The 27420-nt window shown below is 31.1% G+C and overlaps 1 protein-coding gene across 1 annotated transcript in view; it reads left to right on the forward strand.

Moving 5' to 3' along the window:
* Positions 1 to 27420, forward strand: part of LOC107445304 (sushi, von Willebrand factor type A, EGF and pentraxin domain-containing protein 1) — a 46838-nt gene that overhangs the window by 7302 nt on the left and 12116 nt on the right. The window contains exons 4-18 of the mRNA XM_043049237.2: positions 866 to 1066; positions 2515 to 2676; positions 4685 to 4867; positions 6805 to 6987; positions 8674 to 8874; positions 10259 to 10510; positions 13225 to 13355; positions 15021 to 15129; positions 16964 to 17164; positions 18327 to 18622; positions 22909 to 23131; positions 23965 to 24126; positions 25219 to 25380; positions 25796 to 25957; positions 26103 to 26276. Coding sequence (XP_042905171.1) covers positions 866 to 1066; positions 2515 to 2676; positions 4685 to 4867; positions 6805 to 6987; positions 8674 to 8874; positions 10259 to 10510; positions 13225 to 13355; positions 15021 to 15129; positions 16964 to 17164; positions 18327 to 18622; positions 22909 to 23131; positions 23965 to 24126; positions 25219 to 25380; positions 25796 to 25957; positions 26103 to 26276 — 2802 coding nt within the window. The remainder of the gene's footprint in view (positions 1 to 865; positions 1067 to 2514; positions 2677 to 4684; positions 4868 to 6804; positions 6988 to 8673; positions 8875 to 10258; positions 10511 to 13224; positions 13356 to 15020; positions 15130 to 16963; positions 17165 to 18326; positions 18623 to 22908; positions 23132 to 23964; positions 24127 to 25218; positions 25381 to 25795; positions 25958 to 26102; positions 26277 to 27420) is intronic.

The raw sequence follows: 27420 nt of genomic DNA on the forward strand, positions 1-27420 counted from the left end.
TTTCATGAGCTGCTAAAAAAAATTTTTAAAAATTTTAGTAAAATGCGCAGGCAATCAATGAGCTAATATTTTTAACTATCAATTCAATATTTGTCATAAAAATTCACGGTAAAAATAAATTTAAAAAAAGATAGATAATAAATTCACGAATAAATATGTAGTATGACATCAACGAAATACGAACGAACCAGGGGCAAGAAGCAAGCCATATATTTCTAAGAAAATCCCGGGCTAATGCAAATGCAGTCGTTCAAAAAAAAAAATTCAGATATACTTGAAAAGTTTTTTTCTCTTTTTACTTTGATCAAAATTAGTTTTAAACTTTCATTTATAACTTATACAGTTTTTCTCGAATTTTATGAGAATTCCAGAAAAAGAAGAAAATAAAGTGATTCCTTCATTAAATTGAAAACAAAGTGATTTTCAGAGGATCATAACATTTCCTTAAATACGAAAATCTGAGTTTTTAAAAATGTGACTTTATTTCAATTATTTATTTTTACTGAGGATATCTGTTTGTGTGCTTGTAAGATACAGGCCATTTTCATTTATTTTCCATTTAGGTTCTTTATTTATTTCGATTTCACATGGAATAAATAAATATTTAGTTTAATAGTTTTTTGATACTAACAATACTTTGTTTGTTTTAGAAAGAGGTATATTATATTGAGTTAAGAGGCATATTATGTTTAAAATTTTAATTTGAAGTGATTTAAACTGACGTAAAATACATCGCATAAGACTCCACCTATATCAATATTTATATAGGTCATTGCTATAGTATCAAGCATAAATATTGATATATTTAGTCTAAAACTCATAAGAAAGTGGTTTTAAAAAATATTTCTTGTATTTTGTATTTCAGATCCTCATGAAATGTCATGGTCCGGAGGGAACAAGCCAAACTGCGACCATTTATGTGATAGCCCCTACAGAGGTGAATCCATAGATCCTGGCTGCTGCGACCACGAAGCTGTGTGCTCATGTGCCTTACGATCCGGCATTCATACATGTGTTTGTGGACCTGGTTATTATGGTCTTTCGGGTTTAATGGGCGAATGCAAAGGTACTTAATATATTCTCTCTGGGTGCTTTTTTAGTATTTGAAGACATTTTTATTCGGAAAATAATGGATAAAATTGAAAGTTCGCCATCTGGTCAAAATGGTTGTGGCTTGAAGATTTGAGACTACACTGTAAAAAATTCCAGCTATAGTTTCGGAATTGTAGCACCGACACTTTGAGTGAATCTTTTGCAAAATAAATTTTACAGTAAAATATTATCGAGAGTAATATTTAATTAAAGTGACTCGGTGATTTTACGGTAGATTTAACTGTAAAAATTACGGTATATCAGATTTTTTGCTCCTTAATATGTTATGGTAAAACGGATTTACCGGCACCTTGTGTGGCAGTACTCTTTACCGGAATCTTTTACAGTGTAATAGTGATGGCGATAATGTAGTCAGCATTGTAAACCGGTCGATTTTACTTCCAACCGCTAGGAATAGGACATAGGTCCTTCTCAATTTCAGTTTAATCCTTTTTACACTATACCCCATCCATTCTAAAAAAAATTAAAGTACTACACAAATTTTTTTCATTCAGTAGGTGGAATATGGATAAAGTTGCTTTGTTTTAGTCCTTTTATAGTATTGCCTCCCTATTGTAACCAACAATGCTGTTAATGTTATTTGTGACTCTGAGATAGTCTCCATTTAAATTTTTAAAATCTAATTAACTGTTTTTTTCGCAGAGCTAATTTTATGGGATTTGTAGGAATTGTTGATTGTAGCAAAATATTAATTAATCCTATACTTCATTATTTCTACATTTTTTGAATAGCCTTTGAAATTACTCGTGTACTTAAAATCTTATTTGTTACAAAGTTCAGTGCTTTGCAGTTTTTCTATATTTTTGGACGGCAATAAAACAAATAACATATTTTAATTAGAATTTGTGGTTTTAATGCAAGTTGTGATTAAGAAAAATGATGAAGTGAATGACTTTTTGTGCAAAATTTAAAAACACCACATGTGCTTGATTATTTATCGATATGTTGTTAATAAATAATCATTATTTTCCTTATTATGAAAATTATACTCACAGAAATTTACGACTTATTCATATTGTGTCTCTCAATTATGCACACTTTAACATGATATGATGTGTTTACCTTTATGTGCATATAAACTTCAGCTTGTTGCCGCTTTTTGGTATTTTTGAAAATAAATAACTTGCTCTTTTTAGAATAATTTTTAATATCTATATAAGAAATCAAAACGGGAAAAGTTATACTAATTGGTCTTAGTGTATATTTCCATATATTTTTTCGCTGAAGAAGTAACATAAAATCCACATCAAATTCACGAACAACCATTTCGCTTTTCTCCATATGTATGAAATAAACTAATGGTTGCATTAGTAATAAATTTTGTGCTCTTTTTTTCGAATTTATTACGACATGATATTCTATGCTTTCCATATAAAAAATATGAATTTTTTCATTTTTCAGCTTGTCCTGTAAGTACTTACAAATCAAAGTTAGAGCCTACTCGATCGTGTACACCTTGTCCAGGTAGTTCTACTACGATGAAATTAGCAAGTACCAGTATCAAAGACTGTGTTTGTAAGGAAGGCTATACTGGAAATCCAGCCAATGGAATCGATTGCAAAAGTAAAATTAAAACTAATTTTTGGTTCGCCTTTAATGTACTCTGATTTTGATTCCATTTTGAATTTTTTTATAAAATAAGTTTTAATTCATACTATCAAATAATGATAATACTAAATCGGAATTTAAGAGTTTATTTATGTTATTTTTTTACCTTCGAATGTTCTAAATACATCTTGAGCAGCCGCAATTATTTTTAAATCAATAACGTAACCAGAAAAAAACTATTCGATTATATGCCCCAAAAGAGAGGAGTGTAATCACTGGAGAGTAAAAAAGCAAACCTGTAGGGACTGAGTAATCGACGAAGTCAACCTTCATCCATGAAAAGGTACCCTGCTATAGAATTGAGTTAACATGTCTTATATAGTAGTGAATTGGAATTATATTTTTGTAGGAGTAGATACACTATTGTACTCCCTCACCAGAATTACATCTGTGATAAAATTCTATGAACGGATACCCCCAGTTGATTTATTTCTGTTTTGTGAGAAGCCGGGAGAGCTGTATTAATATCACCGTACTTTTTGAGTGCTGTTCGTGAGAGCTATATTAAATTCACTGACGTGGTCGCTCCTGTGTTGCCATTTGCAGTTGAGTGAATAAGTTGTACGCTGTGTGTGATTGAAACTGAGTAGCAACAGCACGGGGAGGGGGATAACGTCGCAGTTACAAGAGGCAAGTAAACTGTTCAATGTGGACCATCCATCGAAGTAGTCGGGTTCAAATCGTAGTGGGTGTTTCTGCCAAGGTAGGCGTATTCACATCACGTCCGGGTCACCAATGTGGGGAGTGAGTAATCGACAAAATCAACATTTATCTATGAAAAGGTACCTCACCATAGAATCGAGTTAACATGTCTTACATACTAGTGATTTGGAATTACATTTTTGCAGCGGGAGATACACTAAAAGTCTTTGCACTCAAATTAGGTGCTAAATATGTCACATGTGTCATATACTCAGGTTGAGTACTAAACATTCATGACATGTGTCCTTCAACTGGATGGAGTGCTAAACATACGCCTCATGTGTTCTTCAATCAGATAGAGTGCTTAACATTTAGATACGATTCATAACTTTTCGATTATTTAAATTCATATTATTTTCAGCATCAATGGATTCATTGGAGATCACTGCGCTTGCTTGCTCTCGTTAAAGATCCGATAATGTCCTCTTTTAAAACTTTTTACCTCTTCCCTCTTTTGTGTCCTAAATCAACTTTACTTCGCATCCGTTTGTTCTAGACACTGTTAATCTTCAAAAACCATCATTTTGATAACAAAATGGAGTTAGGGTCACTTTCTGACACCAAAAATTGTGCAAATGCACATTGTTCTACTCTGTCCATCTTTTAGGACTTCCCATTCACTTTAAATGCTCGCATGTGAATTGATAAATCGGTTGTATTAAATCTGCAATGCACATCTCTTTTTGTTTTGTTTATAACCCTGGATGATGGCGTCGCCATCGCTACCATATTCCTGACGCAATCACTTGATTTCATTTTTCATTTAAGAAACCCATTTAATGTTACCGTTGAAATTCTAATACCGTAATATGTTCATGTCAAAGTTAAGAAATAAATTAGAATTTGCATTTAATTACAATTTGTAATTATAGCTAATACGTTTGTAGATTCACTGACTTACATCAATACACAATACGTGAAAAGAATGCATCCAAATATTAGTTATTTGAAATTGTGAAACTTATCATCATTTACAAAGAAAACTAAGCTAGAGTTTTTTTTCAATGCTATTATGTACGTAGAAATTATATTCGAATTGCAACTTCATAATTCAGCATAAAATTTAGCATTGAAATATTAAAACATGTTATTTAAAGTTACTAATTTTGCCATGACTTATAATAATGCGTTTCTGCGAAATTGAAGCTAGGAAAATATTCTTATATGTAGTTATACTGCCGATTTATATGAAAGTAAAAAATAAGCTTCCATTCCGTATCATTCTAATGGTTTTAATTAAGTACTTTAAAACTTTTTGCAGAGGTCACATGCCCCCCACTTCAGCCCCCGACACATGGATTCATTTTGGGAATCTGCGAAAAAACATACGGATCAGAGTGCCATTTTATGTGTGAAGATGGTTATGAGCTTCTGAATAAAATGGAAGACATTAGAGTTTGCCAAAAGGATGGCACATGGTCTGGAAAAATGTCCACTTGCGGCAGTAAGTATCAATTTTTGATATACACAAATTAAAGCTATTTTAAATAAGAACTTTTCACTTCTGCAATTAGGTTTATGGATCCCGATTCCGTTATTACAGTATTCATTATTTAAATAAAATACATATATCACTATAAAAATAATTTTTTAGTAGCTACAGTTCATCTCCTCTTAGAAATACCAATTAATTCTAACTGAATGACATTTTTTGACTCTTGGAAAACAGTAAGAAATTTTCGTTTCCATAAAAATATTACGTTTATCACAAACCCATAACTTTAAGTCACACCACCAGTGTTAAAATTCTTAACAAACTATCGCATCACCCATGGTTGCGCACAATAGAAAAACCAAATCTTGAATTTGAAAAGCTTAACTGATTGCAGGTGCTGCTGCCATTTATATAAAATATTACTTTTTTATACGGTATACCGGGCAGAGTAGAATGGATAGTAGACGGGTGCACCGGGCAGTGGCACTTAACCTTAGTGTAGTGTAGGATATACCGGGCAATGGTACTCATACTTAATTCAACAAAAAACATTTCGGTAGGAATATGCTCATTTCTACTATCTGTAGTTACCAGTGTGTAGTTTGTGCAGACTTAATATAAATTTTCAATTCTATTTCTCAATTTTAAAAAATTATTTTTTATTTATCGAACTCCTTTTTCTTCACTTGCTATGTCGTCAGCTAGTTCCCGACTGCGCAAGTGTTAACATAGAACTGGTGTGATTAGTCACGGCAAAATATTAAGTATTCGCCACATGTTTAAGGTTGAACATTCCGGTTCAACCTTGAAACTGAATGTAACCACCTGTATGCAGGTTTACTCATTACTTAAATGTTTATTTGAAGGAACATGTTTACATCAATGTCACATTACTTTGACATTAAAAAACTTGTTCTAATTTTTTTTCGGCAACGAAAGTATAAAAGAAATCACATTTAAGAAATTGCCTTAATTCATATTGTGGTGTTATGAAGAGCATTATTTTTACTGCAATTTTAAGATGTTTTCTTGTGGAAAAAATTTTTGTTTTGTACGTACGATGTGCTGAACCATATTTAGATTAGATTTTAGGCATCATTAACAGCCTTTTAATAATAAATTATATTTTGAAGTTGCAAAGGGCGGTACTGAGATTAAAAATTATCAAAGAATGAAACTGATTTATGCAAATTCAGAAAAAAGCAAAAAAAGATTTAGAATAATACGTCAAAATGTAAAAGTTCTAAAAGCAGCTAAAACCAAATTTTCTTAACAATTTAGAAACACAAATCAAGCAAAAAAAATCTTTTAAGATATGAATGTTATCAAGAACAGCAATTCATCCGGAGACACTGAAGACATGCCATCACAATTTTTTTGATGACCATTTCTGCAATTCAGACATAGATTTGAAGGGGAAGGAAATTTTCTCCAGATTCATACTGCTCAGTGACCGACCATAGGACTTTTGAATCCACAGATTTTGTGAGAAAGAACATCGCCTGTACTCGGTTAGCCTTAGTGGAGTTGAGGATCGAACTCCAGTTCCTCTGGACCGGAGTCCGATACTCTAACTCCTGGGCTACCACGACCCTTGAGTATAATAAGACATCGTTATACGCAGCTGTTAAAGATGTCTTAAAATTTTGGTTTAGTTTGACTGCTCACAAATCTAGCTCAAACTTGGTCCAGCAATCTAAAGAAAGTTTCGAGTTTTTCGTCTCCCAAAGCATCATTAACAGCCTTTGAATAACAAATTAGAGAGAGCTAGAGCTCGTCTTGCAAGGTTTATCTCACTATCCTACGACTACCAGAATACTGAGAATATTTTCCTTAAATGCACGTAAATTTTCAATTCAGCATGTGATATTAAAATAGTTTAATATTTTCGATTTTTTCTCACTTGAAAATGCAGATTAATTCTCCTTACATTTTCTCTCTTACAGTTGTGCGATGTCCTGCCCTACCAGCACCACGATATGGCCGAAAATATTGCGAAGCTGATGCCAACATGGCTGCGGGAACGAAATGCAAGTTCAACTGCTTAGCTGGCTTTACTCTTCATGGTTCCGAAACAAGGGAATGTTTGCCGACTCGACATTGGTCCGGCACTGCTGCCACCTGCCAACGTAAGTTATCAGAGAATAACAACATTACAGTCTTAAAAGTTCGAATCAAGATAACTTTATTTCAGTATCCTTTTTTTCCATTAAACTTTTCGCTTCTAAGTTCATCGAACATCTAACTAGTCACCCATGAAAGTCACCATGAGTCAGTCATGCCCGAAAATTGTTCTGAATCCATGAAAAAAAGCATAATTTATTACCATGTAACTCTTTATTCTGTACTTGATAACTACATTGATTCGGTTAGGGAGTGAGTCCACGAGGTTTTGTATGTACAGTACGTCAAAAAAAAAACGGACCACCCTGAATAACTTTTGACCTAAAGATCGGATCTTCACAATCTAGGACATAATCTTAATGGGGGTGACCTCTAATATGCTAATTCATTGGTGCAGATGATATTTTAAGTTTCGATAGACGGATTCGGATTTCTGATCCCCAAAATATAAGGAGTTGCTGAAATCTGTGAAATATGGTTCCCATACTTTCTTCAGGAGAACGATCTAAAGTTTGGACCACTTAATGTTAATTTTATTTTTTATGTATTTCGCCGTATTCGAAAAGAAAATGTTTTGCTCACTATTATAAAATTCGTTTATCCAAAGATAATTATATGCATAACTTAAAATTTAGTATTTTATTATTCATTTTTTTGTTATTTTAAAACTTAATAGTCGGAAAAACTTGTAAGGTATATAAATTTTTACGCAATTTTATTCTGCTTAATTGTACATGGCAGAATACAAAATTTGGGCGGAATCGGTAGAATAGTTCCAGAGAAATCGAATTTCAAATATACGATATCTTTAAAATTCGATTTCTCAGGATCTATTCGATCGATTTCGCTTACATTTTACATTTTGCCATGTAAAATTATGTACTTTAAAATGATGATTCAAAATGTTTTGGACTATTGTTAAATAAAATAACAAAGGATAATAAATATTTATTAAAAGTTGTTTTTTTTTGTAAAGAATTATTTTCAGATGAACAAATCATGTATTTGTGAGCAAAAATTTTCGATTTGCTTAGAAAGGTCCTTAAATATGGCAAAATACGCAAAATGTAAAATTATTAACAAAAAGTGGTCCGAACTTTGAATTCCTTTTCTGACTAAATTATATGGACCATATTTCCCAGATTGCTGCTACCCTTATTATTTTGGGGGTCAAAAATCAGAATCGCTCGAAAAAAAGATATGTTTATTCAGAGAAAGTACGTTTTTGTGTTTTATTTCGTAACTTAAAATTTTGTCTGCGCTAATTAATCAGCATATTTGAAGACATCATCTTGAACCATTAAGAATGAATCCTAGAACGTGAAGATCTGATTATTGAATCAAAAGTTATTCAAGGTAATCCGTTTCAACAGCATACTTAGGAAGTTGCTGAAAGTCATCTCAGTTAGCATTCCCTATCAATAATATTATCTCTACCCCACCTCCATTAAATTATGCTTTTTATGATTTTTTTCTGGAGTTCTGATTTCTTGTCCTTTAGATTTATAGTAATTGGACCTTTGATAATAATGGTCCAATCACGAACCAATAATAATTATTGGATCATTGATAATTATGGACCATTAATAATAATTCAAATATTGATTTTTGTACAAAAAAATTAAAATATAGTTTTTTTTTTCATTTACAGTGCACTGTTCAATCATTCTATGCCTATTTTGTTCTTCTAGCTATAACATGCAATACTCCACCACCACTTGCACATGGCAGAATCATTAACTGTGATTATCAAAAGAAGCCAGAGTTATTTCAAACCTGTTTGTACCAATGTAATAGTGGCTTTGAATTGAAAGGCACTTATTACCTGACATGCCGTGAAAATGGCAAATTATTGGATGGATATAAAAAAGAAAGTAAACCAATCTGCGTCGGTACGTATGCAATATTAATTCAAATGGAAATTCTACGATGTAAGCTTTTCATTACTTGAAATGGCCTGGAGCAAAATAAGGACAAATCATATTTTCAAATTCTCCAGAAAAATTTTCTGATGAAAAACACAATTTTAGCGTAGATATTTAAATGATTTTGTGCATTGTACTTCAAACTAAATAAGAGACCAGAAATAATATTAATGATCAGTGTAAAACTGTAACCTTTGAAAAAGAGATGAAGGAGAAAAATGTTGATAACGTTATCTCTTTATAATATTATTATTTTTAAAAGTTTTAAATAATTACTAATGTTCGTAAGTAAAAAATTGTTATTGCGTTGCCTTTTTTAATATTACTATTCTTAAACCTTTTAGTCATTCTAATCATTCTTACAATCATTAATTTTTCGCTTTTTCAAGTAATGAAAAGATTATAAGGAAAAGCTATGCATAGACTCTTTAGAGCAGCAGTACCCAAATGGTGTTCAGTGGAACCCTAAGGTTCCGTGGAAGAGTTAAAGGGGTTCCAAAAGAAAAGACTTTTTTAAAACAGTTTTTTGAACATTTTTGAAATCTGTAATTATATTTAGAGACAGTCAATAATCCATTAAATACTTATTATTTCGATTGCCTGTATAAAATTATTTTTAAAATAACATGCCAAAGAAGGAGTAATGAAATTTTTCAAAAATATATATAGAATTTATCTTAGAACAAGGAAAAGGACATGCATTTATAAAAAAAAATTGCAATGATATTTTACATTTCGCTTTCCAGTTTTCAATGCTTATAACAGTTCTTTTTATAGCAATATCAAACTTTTAGCTAAACTAAATTCATCCCCAAGATTTCGAATTCAACTTTCGAACACAAAACCTAATTTAAGACTATTAATGAAAAAACAATCAATAAAAAAAATCACTCATCTTATCAAGTATAAAAAGTCCAAAAGTCAAAATAAAGTAATCTTTTAATGATTAATGTGTACACTATTGTCTTTATTTACATTAATTATAAAGTCATGGTTCTGCAAGAAGAAGCTTGATTATTTAGGGCTCTGCAATAGAAAAAAAATTGGAAACCACTGTTTTAGAGTATTGGAGAATTTTAAACCACAATATTGTTCGAATTTGCTGCAACTTAAATACACTGTCACATTGAGCTGTAGTATGGTGTAAATTAATTCGTATTAAATTTTCTGACGCGATCCTGTAGTTCAATTTAAAACACAATTTGTTTCTGTGTCCCACCTTATTAAAGAATCAGAAAATTTACTCGACACCGATATTATGGTTCAATGACGCATCAATTTTTCTGGGGAAGTACTGTACACTCTACAGATTAGCAATCTTCTGAGTTAACTTTTCTCTCTCTCTATTTAGATGTAACACCTCCGGACTTTCCGTGTTCTGCACCAGTGTGGGTAAGCGCTTCGAAAGGAAGAAACGGCACTACCGTATCTTGGAAAATACATTACCCGACAGATAATAGTGGCTTTCCACCAAAACTCTATACGACACCTTATGGCATCACCTCTCCATCTTACTTTAACATCGGTGCACATACTATAAAATATACAGCAGTTGATACATCCGGATTAGAGTCACATTGTGACATGAAAATAGTAGTGACAGGTAAGAAGTTTTAGAGCAATTTAAAGTTTTTTTTTAATAAGGAAAAAAATCACAGACCAAATTAAAGGGAGGTTAATTATTGACTCATCACTTCTGGTAAAGCGCGGAAAGAAAACGTGAATTTCATTGGCGAAGATCGGGGAAACATCTTTGAAGATGATCCGAAGACATGCAATCACAATTTTGATCCTCCCCTAAGGAGATGGCTCGCCAGCTTTGGTAGCCCGCAGTTTAATAGTTTTTTATAGTAGAAGTAGTTTATTCACGTCTCATTGGTGGGCCGGTGATTATCTAGGAAATATTCATGAGGATGATCCAGTAAACATCACTGAGGATGATCCGAAGACATACGATCATAATTTTGATCCTTTCCAAAGGGAATGGCTCACCAACTTTGATAGCCAGACGTGTGGTAGATTGTTTAGTTTATTCACGAAGCATTAGTGGGGTATTGGCGATGATCTGGGAAATAATCCTTGAGGATGATCCGAAGACATGCAATCAGAATTTTGATCATCTCCAAAGAGGATGGTTCTTCATTTTTGGTAGCCCAACGACTTGCGTGGAAAATCAAGCGCTTTACGCTATTTTCCGAAGCTTTGTCACCGAGGGAAAAAAAACGCTATAGTTTCAATGCCTTGCAGTTAAAGCAATCCGATGGTTTTAAATTATACATATAATCTTGCCTTGAAGAATTATCTGGCTTTTAAAACAGACAAAATACTTAAATATTTTAAAAGTTACTATACTTTTTTATAAACTGCCAATTTGTCGACATTTTTTCACCTTGAGGAAAATTATCAAAATCAGTGCCGGATTCTTAGTTTTTGCAAATTTTTATGAGCCCAGGTAATGCAGCATTGGAGTGTTTTTAAATATTAAAAAATTATAACACTTTTTATTTTCAGAAAACAACATTCACACAAACACTTTTCATTTTCACAAAACTGTGTCTTTTCTCCATATTGGCGTTTTGTGCCATTTTCAAAATAAGCGTAGACAGTGCTGGCTTTAGATAGGGTAAACTCGACCTAATAGTCATGGCAAACTCACAGCAGTAATAAAAATAGTATACAGTAATAAAATAGAAAAACAGCCTTAACGAGGACCAATACCGCGTACGCTCGGTCCATTCGTAGGCTGGTCAAAGTGGTTACCCATCCGCACATTGGCCGCAGGCAGTGATGTTTCACGAGTTATCTACTGGGCACCGTGTCTTAACAATCCGTTCATTTCGAAACGGATTTATTATAAAATTTAGTTTTTAGGATATATTGTCACGAAACTTTGAATTTCTATCGTTACGATAGACTATACTTAGCAAAACTCATAAAAATACAAATACTGATTCAGCATCTCATATGATATACGAAAAAAAGTTCCCAAAGAAATTTAACTGAATCTATGTATTGATAGTTGAGTTTTTTTTTTGTAGCATTATAAATAATTAAGAAAAATTCAGTACTTAGAAATCATTAAAAAAAATGACAACAAAAGAAAATAAACTGGGATAGTAATTTGTCACTTTTCTTAAAAACCGGAAAGAAGATGACAAGTTTTAATAGAATGCAGCTTTCAAAAATTATTATTCTCAACGTGATGAATCTGCATCCACAACAATCACTAAACTCATAGAAACTCGATTCATTAAGAAAGATTTAATAGTGATTCTTAACTTTCGAAAAAATACTTAAGAAAATATGATTTTTTTTATACACTATAGCATTCAAGAATGATTAGCTCAATACGGTGAATTTGGTACTTAATAATTTATAAAAAAAAAAAACATAAAAAGACAAATGCTGATTTAGTGTTTGATATTCGAAATGAGTAATTAAGGATTTAGAAAAACTGAAACTGTCTAATAACAATCCTGTTGAATCATTTAAGTTTAGAATTTATGTAAATTTGTAATTATAAGATTCGCAATTATAATTTTTATTGAATTGTTTATCAATGTAAGACAAACTGGCAACAAATCTAAAATATTTTTATCTAAAAATTACATATTTATAGTTCTTGATTCGCAATGCAATATGAATTTAATGCTATATGAAAAAGAATATGAAATATGAAAGTTTTTAATAAATATTTATTTATAAATAAATATTCATAAATTATTAAAAAAAAGCAAATAATCGACTGAATAGAACATTTATGAGATTTTTTTTTCTTGTTGCAGGATTTTTCCTTACAAATCTTAGATATTTTCGTATTCATTTCAAATCCGCATTCGGTTTCTTTCTCCAAGCTACAATTTTTCTTCAAATTACATTTTGTAAATATTATTAAAAATAATAACTGCACTAGTTCCGAATGCATTCCTGATCAAAAGGAAAATTTCAAAAAATTGATATGCTGTGTCAACAGAGGAAGACAATTTAAAAAAAAAAAATAGTTGTATTTTTTAAAATTTATGTTAAGAATTTAAAAACAATTTTTTTAGAAAAAGGCTCTGCGATGTAGTACAAAAATTATACCACTATTAAATTTATTTGTAAACACTTTAGTGGTCAAGGGTCTTTGTGATTCTACGTAAAGGAATTCAGTAGTTGCAAATACATTCCTGATAAAAGGATTTCGGAAAACTTAAACTGTTGATTATTTGAATGATTATTATTTAAAAGTTTATGCGTTAATGTGAAAAATATGATTTCTATCGATGAAAAAAATAGTAGCATGAAATAGAAATTTACATACATAATATATTTCAGATGACGAACCGCCAACTGTAATGATGTGTCCACGAGATATTGAAATATCTACAAATAGTTATAAAGAAATCGTTACATGGAAAAAACCATGGTTTGAAGACAATAGTGGAAAACCGTTGAAGATTACACAGGTTATTAAATCAAATTATTATTTATATCACAATTTAAAAGTACGCAAGGTGCTCAGCAATACTGCATTTTAAAAAAAATCAAGTCGAAAAACATTTGCATTCTGGATTTACAAATCATATTTAAGCAAAATGAAGATATAAATGCTATTGGCATTTAACAAATCATTGCAGAGGAAGGTGGGCATGAAAATATTAAGACCTAAAAAAAAACTAAGTTTCACCAGTCAAAGAAATACGTTTGAAATTTTTTTAAAGAATCTGGTGATTATTTAGATTCCAATAACATTCTTGTTTCCTGCGCTTGAATATCACTTCGCTACCCCAAATGTGTATACTTATAATTTCATTTTCAACATGGATTCTGAAAATATTTATTACGAAATATCATTCGAAACATCTTCTGAAAATAATTAGCTTTCATTTTTGGTTCATCAAAACAAGCTTACACCCTGTTGAAACAATGGTGTATGTAAACAATTCTTTTAACGTGATTTTTTTTTTTTTTTGCGTTAACTTGTTTCATATTTTTATTCAATATGAATACCATCATTAAAAAGAGTGCTACGTATTTTGTTATGCTACCTATACTACAATTATAAAATTATTTTAATACCTGAGCTTAACGGGAAATTAAATTAACTTCCTTAAAATAACATTGAGTGTAAAAAAAATTACGGAAGTAAAAATATATTCATCTTGAATGCTAGAATAATAATCTAATTTCAGATTTTGATAAATATTTAAAATACAAAACCTATCAGCATAGATTTTCCATGCAGTGTATCTCACGAATTTTCGACTAAATGGTAAATAACATTTTTAAAACAAACTTAAGATTTCTCGAGGAAAGCTTACTGACATGAAAGGTTCAATTAGCATTCATAATATCAGCAATACTTAATTACAAAAAAATTTTCTTTTCGCGGATTACTGTTTTTTATTGAAAATAACATGAAATAACATGCAATTTTCAAGATAGTGCGCATACTCAAAATATGATAAGTTAAATTAGAGATGTTAAGCGTACATCTTACATATTTGACAAAACTAATGGTAACTTTTTCAAAAAAAAATCGAAAGAGCTCAACTGAGACAGATAAGTTTAAATCTGAACGAATCACAGAGATAGATGGTTAAATTTTATTCTGCTCTACCCGCAGAGATTGGATTGCTAATGTAAATGATACTTCGGAAAAGATAGATCAGAGCTCCTTTTGCATCGGGCAAACTATGGGAGGTTTCTCCCGCCATTTTGTTTAAATGCTGATAGTTTCGCATAAAAGAATTCTACTCAAAGGAAAATGTGACCTGGTTTTTTAAGCAGGCATTCTCTTGTGTTCTAGATTCAAGGCTAAGAAATTAAAAAAGATATGCAATTATTTTTTACTCATTGGGTTAACACTGAGTGGGTTAACACATATGAGTTAACACTTTAATAAGAATTTAATAACGATGTTAGATGACTCTTAGCTTTCCGTTTAGTTTATTCTCAGGCGCAGGAAATAAACAAAGCTCTTTCTTGGTAGAGGGTTTCATCTCACACAATAGTTAAATTTCATACACATTAAAGATAGAGAGAATTTCAGAATCGATAAAAAATAATAAAAACAATATCTTTAAAAAATTAAAATTTAAGAAAAAAAATTTCTTATTTTCAATTTTTAGACTGCCTACTCTGGTCAAACATTCAGCATTGGAACGCATACTGTTTCTTATAAGGCCGTTGATGAAAACCAGAATGAAGAGTCGTGTGTTTTTAATATATTGGTCAAACGTAAGTATCTTTACCGTTAATACTTTTTAAAAAATTCCGGAAAATAATAACTGCAGATGGTCTGCTTGAAAAATTAAACATTAGTCAGCCAAAAAAAATATTAAATGCCATTTATCATTTCATAAATCAAATATTCAAGATTTTGATTAATTTAATGATAATCAGCAGCATTTTTAAAAGTAAGAGCTTCTTTTATTTAATGAATATACTATAATTGTAATGAAAACAAATAAATCTAGCATTCAATGAAACCTTTCTCAGTAATATATTACATGCTATCGGAAAAAATGTGATTCAAAAGTCATAATATTTTACTTTATTTTGATTCTATTAAGCACTACGTATTCAGATGAATTGGGCTTCAGTAAGCGAAACTCACAGCTTCATAGTGCATTTAGATTTAGTCTACTTCGGATGTCGGTGAAGTCAGAATCTCTGATTTAGTGCTTCACTATTTTGAGACTGCGTTCCGACAAACCATGGCAGATTCTTTTGATCAATATCGGGCGATCAAGCTCGATTCAAAACTCAAAAAAAGTTGCAAATAAAATTCGACAAAAGAGAGGTTATGGATACATGGCACTTGAATACGAACCAGAGACGAAGTGTCAAATGGCACTATTTGCGTCCCTGACCACGTTCCGGTAGATGCATTTGATCAATATTGGGTGATCAAGTTCGGTACAAAATTCGACAAAGAGACTGTTATAAATACCAAGTATTAGAATGCTTCGCAGATACAAAGTGTGGAATTTTATTATTTTTATTTTATAACCGTCATTGAACAGCCGACCACATTTTGAGTTTACGACTACCAATGTTCAACTCCGTAGCCTTGTAATTTTGAACCCAATCCACAAGACAAAGGAACTCTTGAATCTCAAATATTGAGAGAAATTTGCCTTTGAGAACTTTTTGAAGGAACCAACCCGCATTACATGGAGAGGAGAGCCCACAATGGTTATCCTCACTCTAAACCCTGATCAATCTACCACTGAGGATATTTTTACGTTAGCACTGTGCTCGGTGCGAACTGGGTGCGGTATTCGTATCGACCACTCATCGCTGGGATTTGAACCCGGGTCACCTCAGTGGTAGGCAAGTGCTCTATTCCTTAAGCCACTACGGCCTGAAATGTCGAATTACGATTTGCATGACAAGATCTGCCATGAGAGCATGGGAATTCATCCTTAAGATGCAATATATGGTGATTCAATCATCATTTTTGGGAGACATGGGTATAAGCAGTTCCTTCCCCCTAATTTTCAAATGTGCAGCTCGAATAAATAAGAGTTTCAACTTCCAAACTACTATACTGCGCAGTGGGGATTATTAGAAAGACACAACAACGTTCGGACTACTAAAGTATCCGATTTTTCGTTTATGGTACTCTCTTCTAAGTGGTGTCGATTTATCGGGTATAGAAATTTTCATAGGTCACTGGCCGGGTGTCAAAGAAAAATGCCGATTTTTTGCGGTAGTTACTGATGCCAAAATCTTCTCCAGATAGTGATCACTTTTTTGATTCTACTAATTTAAAAAGAATATATCAAAAGCTGTTCGAAAGATTGATTTGCAATAAACTTTGCTTACAGCTGTCAGGAAGCAAATGAAACTTGCTTTGCCTTCAAGAATAACTCCAGTTTAAATTTGAATACCTTAACTAATGGGAAAGTGTCAAAATCACGTTCTCAAGACTTCCCTCTTGCATACACGAAAACGAGTTTATTATTATAAATAGAGCAATCGAAACTTGTGAACGCATATTTAATATTTATAACATATTTTAATTTAAAAGTATATTTTTCAAATCTCTCTCTTTTTTTTACTTCAGGAGTAACTTGTCCATATTATCCACCTCCTGCAAATGGAGCATTTACATGCAATGATTGGTTGCATGGGAAAATGTGTCAAACATATTGCAACTCGAAACATGAGTTTACCGAGAAGCCAGCCAAATGGTACATCTGCAATTCCAAAGCACAGTGGCAAACAATACCTAATAATTATCCAGTCCCCTGGCCCGATTGTGCTCGTAAGTATTATCTGAGATAACTGTATCTTGCTTTACAGCTCTTTTCAAGGATAAAAAGTATCCTAACTATGTAAAAATAAATTTTCTGATGCATGATTTCAGTGTATTTCTTTTATATAAATTCTAATTACTGTAATACTAGAAAATTCTAATAATTTTCTAGTATTAATAAGCCACAGCACAGGTTTCCAACTAGTGTAAATTCATTGATTATTTTTACAGAAATTTTATTTTAAAGTGAAAAGGTAACTTATGAAGCGTAAAACCTTAAAAATGCATAAATTTAAACTTGTTCTGCCTCATTAAAAGAACATTGTTTTTCGATTTCTTATAAAAACATATAAAATATATTATTATGCATATATCATTATACATTTTATATAATTATTTATAATACATATATATTCTTATAAAAATACATTTTTTACAAAATTATTATTTTTGCAGTAAATTTAATCAAAAACACAATGTTAATAAATGTTTACAAAATCTTTTCCTCTAAGTTATATTCTAACTTAGAGGAAAAGATTCATTTTATGCTATGATTACATCTTACCCCGTTTTTCTTATATTAAATGTCTTTACAAAATGTATTAGAATTAATGAATTTTCAAGAAACTTTTTATACATAGGTAATTAAAACTTGTTTTTCTTCATTATAAGATTAATTTTTTTTGTGATTTCTTTTATATATTTATTATTATTATTATTATACACATATTACCAATAACTCAAGCTGAAGGCAAGACTTGTACAATTGTTCGAGCTCATTAATTACATATTAAAAATGCATAGAATTGAAAGTGCCTCACGGGGATCAGTTTAACTTGAGTTTCTTTTTCAAAAGTCACACTAAAGTTGCTCATAATCACTATGAGCAAATATTAGTGTTTTGACTTTAGTCAAAAACACTAAAAATTGCTCTTCCGCTTTGTATTTTGGCTGTTTAGCGGTGGTAATAAAATATATAGAGTCATATTTTTACACTTGTGTGTATAACAGCTTAAAACTTTATTTATAATTTTGTTACAGAAAAATAATTTTATTAAAATTTTTTAAGTTTTTACTTTAATTTTGAATGTTTTTTATTACTAGTGAATAGTAATTTAAAAAAGTTTCTCTAGCAATTTTTCCTTGCAATACAATACGACTCTCTTTACAGGTCAAACGATTCCGACAAAAGTGAAATTGATGTTGTCAGGTTTTTATTACCATGGAAGTTGTAATAATGAACATGTTCAGAGAGACATAAAAAAGATGTTCATGAACCATCTACAAACACTTAAAGAAGCTGAATTGTGTGTAGATAAAGGGACCTGCTCCTTCAAAACAGTTAAAGTTCAGTGTGGAAAAGAGATGATTTCCTCGCCACGAAGACATAAAAGAGACGTATGGGAGTATGCAGAGAAAGAAGAGCTGGAGCTAGAGTTTGAAATTACTATCAATGTTGATCACGAAGTAAGATTTTTGTCAAATATACCATAAAGGGGATGGATATTCTGCGACAAGTGGTGGTTCGCGAAAAATTTAAATTCACCTCTACTTGTCTCTTAATGCATTTTAAAATCATTATATCCGCTATTCCAGAGAAAAACCTTCCAAACTTGGTGTCTCGAAAAATTAAGTGTCTACAAAAACACAATCAGATATTAAATGATTGACTAAACAAGTGGTTCTCAACCTATTTCGTCTCACTCCAGTCAATTCAAAATCCATATAGTGGAAGGTGGGGTAATACCTGGATGCTAAGATTCGACTGCCTGTTGGGGATAAACAATTCGAACTAGAAATTGTCTGATTTAATTAAGATATTTATTGTTTATTTGTATGCAATATGGTACTCGCGAAAAGTCATAATATATTACTTTTTTGTATACAGGATTTTTTTTCCTTGAAAAAGTCAAACTACATGGTTTCATCCCAATAGCAGAGATGCCAACTGCTCCGGACACGCCAAAATAATTAAAAAGCGGTAAATAACTACAAAGTAAATTTTGCAAATATTTGACTGTTTTTGCTTGCTTTTTAAAAGGTATAGCATAACATAAGTACTATAAAGTGGTGAATTATATAAGCCAGGGAATTATTTTGAAATAGTGGTGTATAAAAATCTACTAAATTGAATTTATTAAACCAAGAATCACAATTAATAAACTACCACTCTAAAATATATATTTGCTGTCCGGAGCAAGTTGGCCTCTCTGCAATAGTAGGGTAACATGTTAACTCTAAAGGACAATTAGAAATACTAGAATTCCAGAGAAAAAGTAGCAGACATTTCTATTTTATATGTTAATTTTAAAAAAGAATTATGCATGTAATTTACACGTAAAGTAGTCAAGGGAGTAGGGGAAAGGGAGGAACAATCGTACCAGTCTGGGGGCCAGATCAAAATTTTTACAAAAAATTTTTTTTTATAACCGTCGTTGAACAGTCGACCAATATTTTGGGTTCACGACTAGTAATGTTCAACTCCGTAGCCTTCAAACTTCGAACCCAATCCAGAAGACAAGGGTCTCCTGGATTAAGTATTGGGAGAAATTCGCCGTCGTGGAGGACTTTTTGATGGAGCTCACCCGCATTTGCGTTACATGGAGAGGAAAACCACGAAAACCTTCCCCGGTTCGCCTGACGGCAAGAGAACTCTAACCCATTATCCGTCTAGCACTGAGTGTTAGTTAACGTTTTTCTTTTCAAAAGAAAATGGCTGAGAATTTCTTTATATCTATATAAAAACTACAATTTCGTATAAAGGGCCTTCAAAAATTCTACAAAATATGATAATAAGGCTTACTTAGCTGACCTGCTTTTGTACTTAGAAGATTGGGTCGACAATAAATTTTCTCCTGGGGCCCATAAAACCTCTGTTCAACCTTTCAGATGCAGTTTTCTTCTTTCTCCACTGCACTACAGCTTTCGTGAGTCCAGCATAGACGCATATCAACGAAGTGGGTTCCGGACCGAGTAGTACCTGGTTTTACCCTAAGAGCAGAAGTTATCGAAATGAAACATAACTATTTATCGGGCTAAATCTTTATTGCTTGTTAGGGTATGAATCTTTAATAAATGCATAGTAAGCTGAACTAAAAAATAATTTTTTATAACTGTAATATGTAATGACCAATAAAAAAGGATAGCTTAAAAACAACAGAGTTGACATAGTAAAACAAACTTAACTACTCAGACAACGTGAATTAATTAGCAACCACACGCTAATAAGATAGGCCCTTCTTGACTAGTAAAATGTAATTCAGAGTTTGTTCATTAAAGAACAAAAACGATTTTGACTTTTTTTTTTTTGTAACAAGTTTTAAAATGTAAACAACATAGAAATATTTCTTTTATGCTTACAAACTATTTGCTGTTAAACTAATTTTTAATAACTAAGTGTTAATCGCACATTTGTGAATGAACAAATAGAAAAAATCAAGTTTTTTCTTCACCAATTTTTGGATGCATGGGTAGTTTTTTTGGGTAGTAGTGCTGAACATTCAGCATTAATTATAATACCTAATAAGAATAAATAATTAATACCAATTAGCATTTTAAAAAATCATTTAATATTTACAAAACAGTCAATTAATAAAATGACATTTAGTTAATTAAGAAATGCAGAAATTTGTATCACAACGCAGTGTAAGATATAGAGTGCATCTGTGGTGAGCTGCTGAGTAGATAATGTTAATACCATCTATGTCACGGTAAGTGAAAGTTGAAGTTCCTTTTAAAAGAAGAGAACTAGCACGACAGTCGCAAAAATTTTTAAAGCAACTCACATTCGATACTTTGGACTTAATTGAATTGGATGAGATAAATAGAGACTAATGGAAGCAATGTCCTGATAGTACATCTGCAACATGATTTGCACTTCAAAGATCAAACTTTGAGACTAATTTCTCTTCAAACATTTCTGTAGCTTAAAAATCAATTTTGCATACATCCGAAGCTTTCCCAATGGAAATAGTTTCTGATGAATTTCGTACTAAATCCTTACTAGAAAATTCAAGACAGTGTTCCATTAATCACAAGATGCAGCGGGTTTCGCAGCAAGAAGCAAGCATAATCAAAGTGATCTCATCCCTTTCTTGAAACTATGAAATTCCAATTCCTCCCTGGTTTGTAACCACTGGACTAAACTACCCTTTATTAACAAAGAGTTTATTTTTAAGATATAAAGAATAGAATAATCTGAAAAGCACGCTTTTGCTTTTCAGCGAAAACAAACATGGTGTAAAGAAAAAAATCCTATTTACGAAAAGAAAAAATTAAGCACTTTTTAAAAACACCCTATAAAAAAGCACCTTTAAGGGTTTTTAAAAAACGAAAATAGACATCTTTAAGAACTTTTTAAAAACGGTACGCTATGTGCTTAAGATATCTTAAAATATTGAGAAACAATATTTAAAACCAATATCACTGATTAGATCAAAAAGCTTATACGAAAATCTTAGTGTTGTTTCATAAACAACTGTTGATGCCTTCAATCATTTCACTCAAAGCTGAATTCGATCAGTTAAATCTCCTCAGTAAGAAGAACTTTACTAGCGCTGAACAATTTAATCCATTAAAGCCGTTTCAATGAATCCAAGTGTTTCAAGTAAATCCATAATGTTTAAGAATGCCTTATGGAAAAATAGAACCCCGAAACGGCGGGGAAAAAGAAAATCTTTAAAAAATATGTTTGTTCTATGTAAAAACTATTAAATAGAAGGAACAAAAACTACATTTTTATGGAAATATCAATCTTTTTTATTATTAATCTTACTAGTAATCAGTAATAGGAAAATTCGTGAATTGCTTCTAATAAAAGTATTATTATATGATTAGTGAATTTCCGAGGAAATTAAATATAAAGAGCAAATATAATGAAGAAAATTATTATAAGCTAAATATTGAACTCGAACAAATCATTCTACTTTATTCAATCTAAAGGCATCAATTTTTACCATGACAACGCATCCCTTGCCTCGAGAAAAACGGCAAAAACAAAGAGTTAAAATGGGAGATACTTCACAGCCTGCCATACATTTACTGACCTTGCATCGATGTGATCCGCTTTCAATAACATTATTTTACTTACAAAACAATTTCCTAAGTGAAAAAAAAGAGAACATTTTTTCTTGGAAATGAAATTACGCAGTTTCTACATAGCAAAAATTTAAAAACCTGTCAAACGTTGGAAGAAAACTATATAATATAATGAGAAATACATCAGACAAGCACCTTAACGCAAACCTAATTTTATACCTTTTCAATTTTTACTACCTGTTACTTACGAATGAGAACCTGATTGCCGTGCTTTTTGTGGTAAATATGTCCTACCAATCTGGTTCTTACTCGCATGCGAAAAAAACGAAGACAGTGAGAATATAATCTTTCAGCGATACTGGGATTTGTAGAGAAGCTATCGCGCATGTGCCGTGAAGTTTAAAAAGCGTTAATGTTTATACGGGAAACGGAAACGCTATGCAAAATCTCTCAGTTGCTGATTACAAAATACTATATTTTAATTTTTATGTTTCATTTAATTTGGCATCAAACTTTTACTACCATCCTAATCAAAAAAAGGAAAGAATAATCTAGAAAAAATAATTAAAATAAATAATAATCTTGATAAGATAATTTCAGTTTTTTTTCCTTTCAAACAGTAATGCTATGTTCCTTATTCTTCTATAATTTTTTGAGTAAAAACTCTTTATTATTATAGATGGACACACAACTGATGAACCTTTATAATTTTGCAGCTAAACGATACTGAGGCTGTACTTCAAAACTTTTTGGAGACAATTCAGAAACTTAATTGGGAATTGAGTGAAGATTTGAATTTTCAAACAACAACTATTGATCCGGTTTCGAATCTTTATGAATCTAACCAGAACATGAGTCTTACTGGAAAATTAGTTCTCACAGATGATAAAACATTTTTCGAATGTAAACCAGGATCAGTTCTCAATGATAATATATGCGGTAAAGTGCTTAATTAATTCACTTATTTTGAAATACCTGTAAAGACCACATTAACAGTAAGAATTAACCTAATAATTACTGTATAACATTTACGATACACATAATTTAATAAAAATTTACGCTATATTGAATAATATTTTATGTTATAAAATATCCTAAATGTAAAGTGCTTAATCAATTCGCTTATTTTGAAATTCCTGTAAAGCTCAATACCAGTAACAATTTACCTAATAATTAGTGTATAACACTTATGAATGAAAAAATAATGATTAGTCTAAACCTAAACACACTTTATCATTCCTTACTGTTCAGACATTTCCAAGTGGACTAAATCAATTTAAATATTTATTATTAGTTATATTATTCTGTTTGTGCAAATAATAAATGCTTTCAAGCATTTGATATATATTGTTCAAAAACTTATTGATTAAAAGAGGGTTTCATTTATTATTATCCACATCAAGTAGTGTCAAAATATTTTTTTTCACGATTCATAAAACATTTGACACGGGATTTATTTTAACATGTTTGTTTAAAAAAATAGAATTTGCTAAAAAATAAAATAGTTATTCAAGTAAAAAAAATTTTTTCAATTGAGATAGAAAAACAAAACAAAAAACATTAGGTTAAAATATAAAAACCAATTTTTTGTTTTTGTTTTAATATATTTTTTTTATCTTTAAAGTATTAAAGTACAATTTAGAACACTTTCAATTTTACAATGTATATTGAAAAGTACACAAAGTTGAGGATATAAGCAGCCACTATCATTTTTGCCACGACTGCGTATGATTAAAAATTTACAATATCATTCCTTTTTTTTAATATTATAGTCTCCTGTGCTCCCGGAACTTTTTATGATAATTCAACCCAAGAATGCTGGGACTGTCCATTAGGTCATTTTCAAGAATTAGAAGGCCAACTATCATGCAGTAAGTGTCCAGATGGAATGAGTACGCTGTATCGACGATCCAGAAACCAAACCGATTGCAGAAGTACGTAAACTTTGAAAATATTTTAATTAAACGTCTCGCGGATGACTCAGTTTCTGGTTATACCACTTATAAAAAATTTTTAAAAATACTTAAAACGTAATGGGGAATTCCACTTTCACGTGTGTAAAACGAACTATTAAAGAAAATGATGCAGTATCAATAAATTTTGTTAAAATAATTTTGGGTGTCATGTACACTTACTCTAATTTTTAATAACTTTCAGAGGTTTGAATTTTTTAAGTAAGAAGCTGGGTGTTAACATAATGTGTTACGTCTCGACACCACGAGTTATGTTAAACAAATGTTAGAACTAAAGCCTTGGATTAATTAGCTTAAGTACTCTTCTCCCCACAAACTTTGTACAGCTTTGGCTGTCGCTGATCACATGGTCAAACAGTCGCGCTATTGGTGACTAATTTGAACTGTGAAATATCATTGCACCCGATCTGTTATTTCAATTTCCACTTTTTTTTTTTACTTTGTCTCATGCTTTTAAACTAATAATGATAGGTTGTTGCATATTTGGGTATTCCAATAAGACTCTGGGGTAAGTTTGACAGGGTTGCCACTCAAATCTGGAGAAAAAAATAACCTGTGTTTTCCCTGTACTTATTATACGCAATATATTAAGAGGAAACAACAATTATTGTGCTCTTGCGGGAGCTATATTGGGCTAACTATATTTATTAGTTTTAATTGCTGGAGAAACAGCTAAACATACTTAAATAATTCTATAGTAAATAAAACAGTTTAGTATAGCTGAAATAAGTATCATGATTAAATTTCCCATAGATTATGGAATAGATTATCCAAATTATGGAATTTCCTATTAGTTTTTGTCTCTTAAATTGTACGTTTCTTTTTCTAAATCACTTTAAATTTTGAAAAATATAAAAAGAATGCATCATTTCATCTTTCAGACCTGAAATGAAAAACGTAGAGCATATCATTACGTAGTAGACTTCTATCATTATCGAAAATTTCTCTCATGTCTTTACGAGAATAAATGAAAATTAATTTATTTTTATTCATTCTTGTTAAAATCTTTTATGACTACATTTCATATTGAACTCATCAGTTAATCTATTTCAGGTATATGTCTTTCTGGTACATATTCGCCTACAGGACTTGAAACATGCATGGCATGTCCCATCGGAACTTATCAAGAACATGTGGGCCAAAAGATGTGTGACTCATGTCCAGAATTAAAGACGACCGCGAGTCTTAAATCTACTTCATTCTCTAACTGCAAAGGTTATTTAAATTTATAGCTAATATAAACCTAATACAATCTAATTTGCTTGTGCAAATGCAAGGTTTTTGCGATATAAATGTTTTGAATAATTTCGTTTGGTAAGAAAGCAGCCACATTTGACGGAAAATTACTTCGCAAAGTGTGGTAATTGATTCATCACTCATTTTCTTTCACATTTCGTTGGGATTTGCTTGTGCAAATGTAAAGGTTTTTGCGAAATAAATGTTTGTATAGTTTCGTTGGACAAGAATGCAACCACAGTTGACGAAAAACTACTTCGCAAAGTTTGGTCACTGATTCATTAATCTCTTTAGATATAGAAGCTTCAGTTTTATTTAAACAATATTTTAAATAAAAATTTCTTTCAGAATAAACAAAACGCTTGTTTGAATAAATTTTTGTTATTCATTTTAGATATTTGCAAACCAGGAACATTTTCAGAATCTGGAGTAGTGCCTTGCGCGCCTTGCTTTAGAGGATACTATCAATCTCTATCGGGTCAAACAAAATGCATAGAGTGTCCAGCTAATTTCTCTACTGTTAACAGTGGCTCTACGAACTCAGATGATTGCGAAGGTCAGTAGAAAATAATTATTTTATTACTCATTTATTTAGTTTTAAAGACCCGTAACCTATTAAGAAAATACTTTATCATTAAACAAAAGTATGTTTTCATCATTTATTTGTTTCATAATACTCAGTTTGCATATATTATCATCAGATTTGGACCCTTGTTCAACTCAAGATATTTGCCAGAATGGTGGTCAGTGTAAACGAGTTGGTCGAGACGCCATGTGTATTTGCAAAAGCGGTTATGAAGGAGTCCATTGCGAAAATGATGTCAATGAATGTGAAATGGAACCCTGTTTCAATGATGGATATTGTATGAATGTAGGTGAGAACTTTTATCCTTTCTTATATGAAAAAAAAATACATATATTCAATTTTAATTTGAGCGTCGATGATTCAGTGCTTAAGGGGACACCATACCGCGGAAGAAATTTTTCCTCGCAGATTCTCTTTCTCCTTTATTGCTAATTTAAAATTTGCAGCATAGAAAAAGTGAGTTCAGACAAACCTAGAGTAAGCCATGAAGTTTCAAATACTGAAAAGAAAATTTTAAAACATGCAAATGAAAGTAAATTATGAGATGACAACTTAGGATTACGCAAAAGAAAAGTTCTCTTCTAATAATTTATTTGCATTTTAATATTTTGCAGTATTTTTTTCAGCAATTGATAACATATTCAAGGTTTGCCTGAATTTACTTTTTCTTTCTTTTAATTTAGTGATGAAGGAGAAAGAGAATTTTTGATGAAATTCTTCTTCCGCGGTATGGTGTCCTCTTAAGGCGCTGAACTATCAATGAGAAGAACTAAGTTTCGATCCTCAGCGGCGGTTTGAAGCTCACCCAGCTTCAGATCGATGGGTACCCACATCGGGCGATAGCGGGGATGCTTTGCAATTTTTAATTGAATCCTCATAGACAGTAGTTTCCACTTAGTTTTTAAAATCTAGAGAAATAGGTATATATATATATTAAAATAAGCCTATTAATGTTCAAGTAATAGTTTCTTTAAAATATTTTTTTTTAATGTCCAAGAAATCAGCAGGTAAATTAGTAAAATAATCATATCTAAAGATGGTTTTCTTTTTGCTATTTAAAAAGAGTCCAAAAAACTAATTTTTTTTAATTAAATTCTAAAAGTACGTTAACTTTTTTTTTAAAGTGTGCATTATAAGTACAAAACATTAACTGAATTTAAACAAATAAATCATTATGCAATCCTATACAAAAATTTACACTTAAGAAGAAAACACAAAATAAATACTAATTTTCTTTTTGCCGTCTCAAAAACTACCTTCTTGCTGGACTTGAAAATGAAAAGAGAAATTCATGATTATCAGGGCACTTAATACAATCTATCGCTGATGAAATTTGAAAGAAATAATATAAGAAAAAAAAAGTAACTTCAGCGAGTTTATGTTGCATTTCTAGAATTGTTTAAGAAAGAGCGCAAATGGATAAAATTACTTTA

Source organism: Parasteatoda tepidariorum, chromosome 2 (genome assembly GCF_043381705.1).
Source record: "Parasteatoda tepidariorum isolate YZ-2023 chromosome 2, CAS_Ptep_4.0, whole genome shotgun sequence".
In the NCBI taxonomy this organism is placed as follows: domain Eukaryota; kingdom Metazoa; phylum Arthropoda; class Arachnida; order Araneae; family Theridiidae; genus Parasteatoda; species Parasteatoda tepidariorum.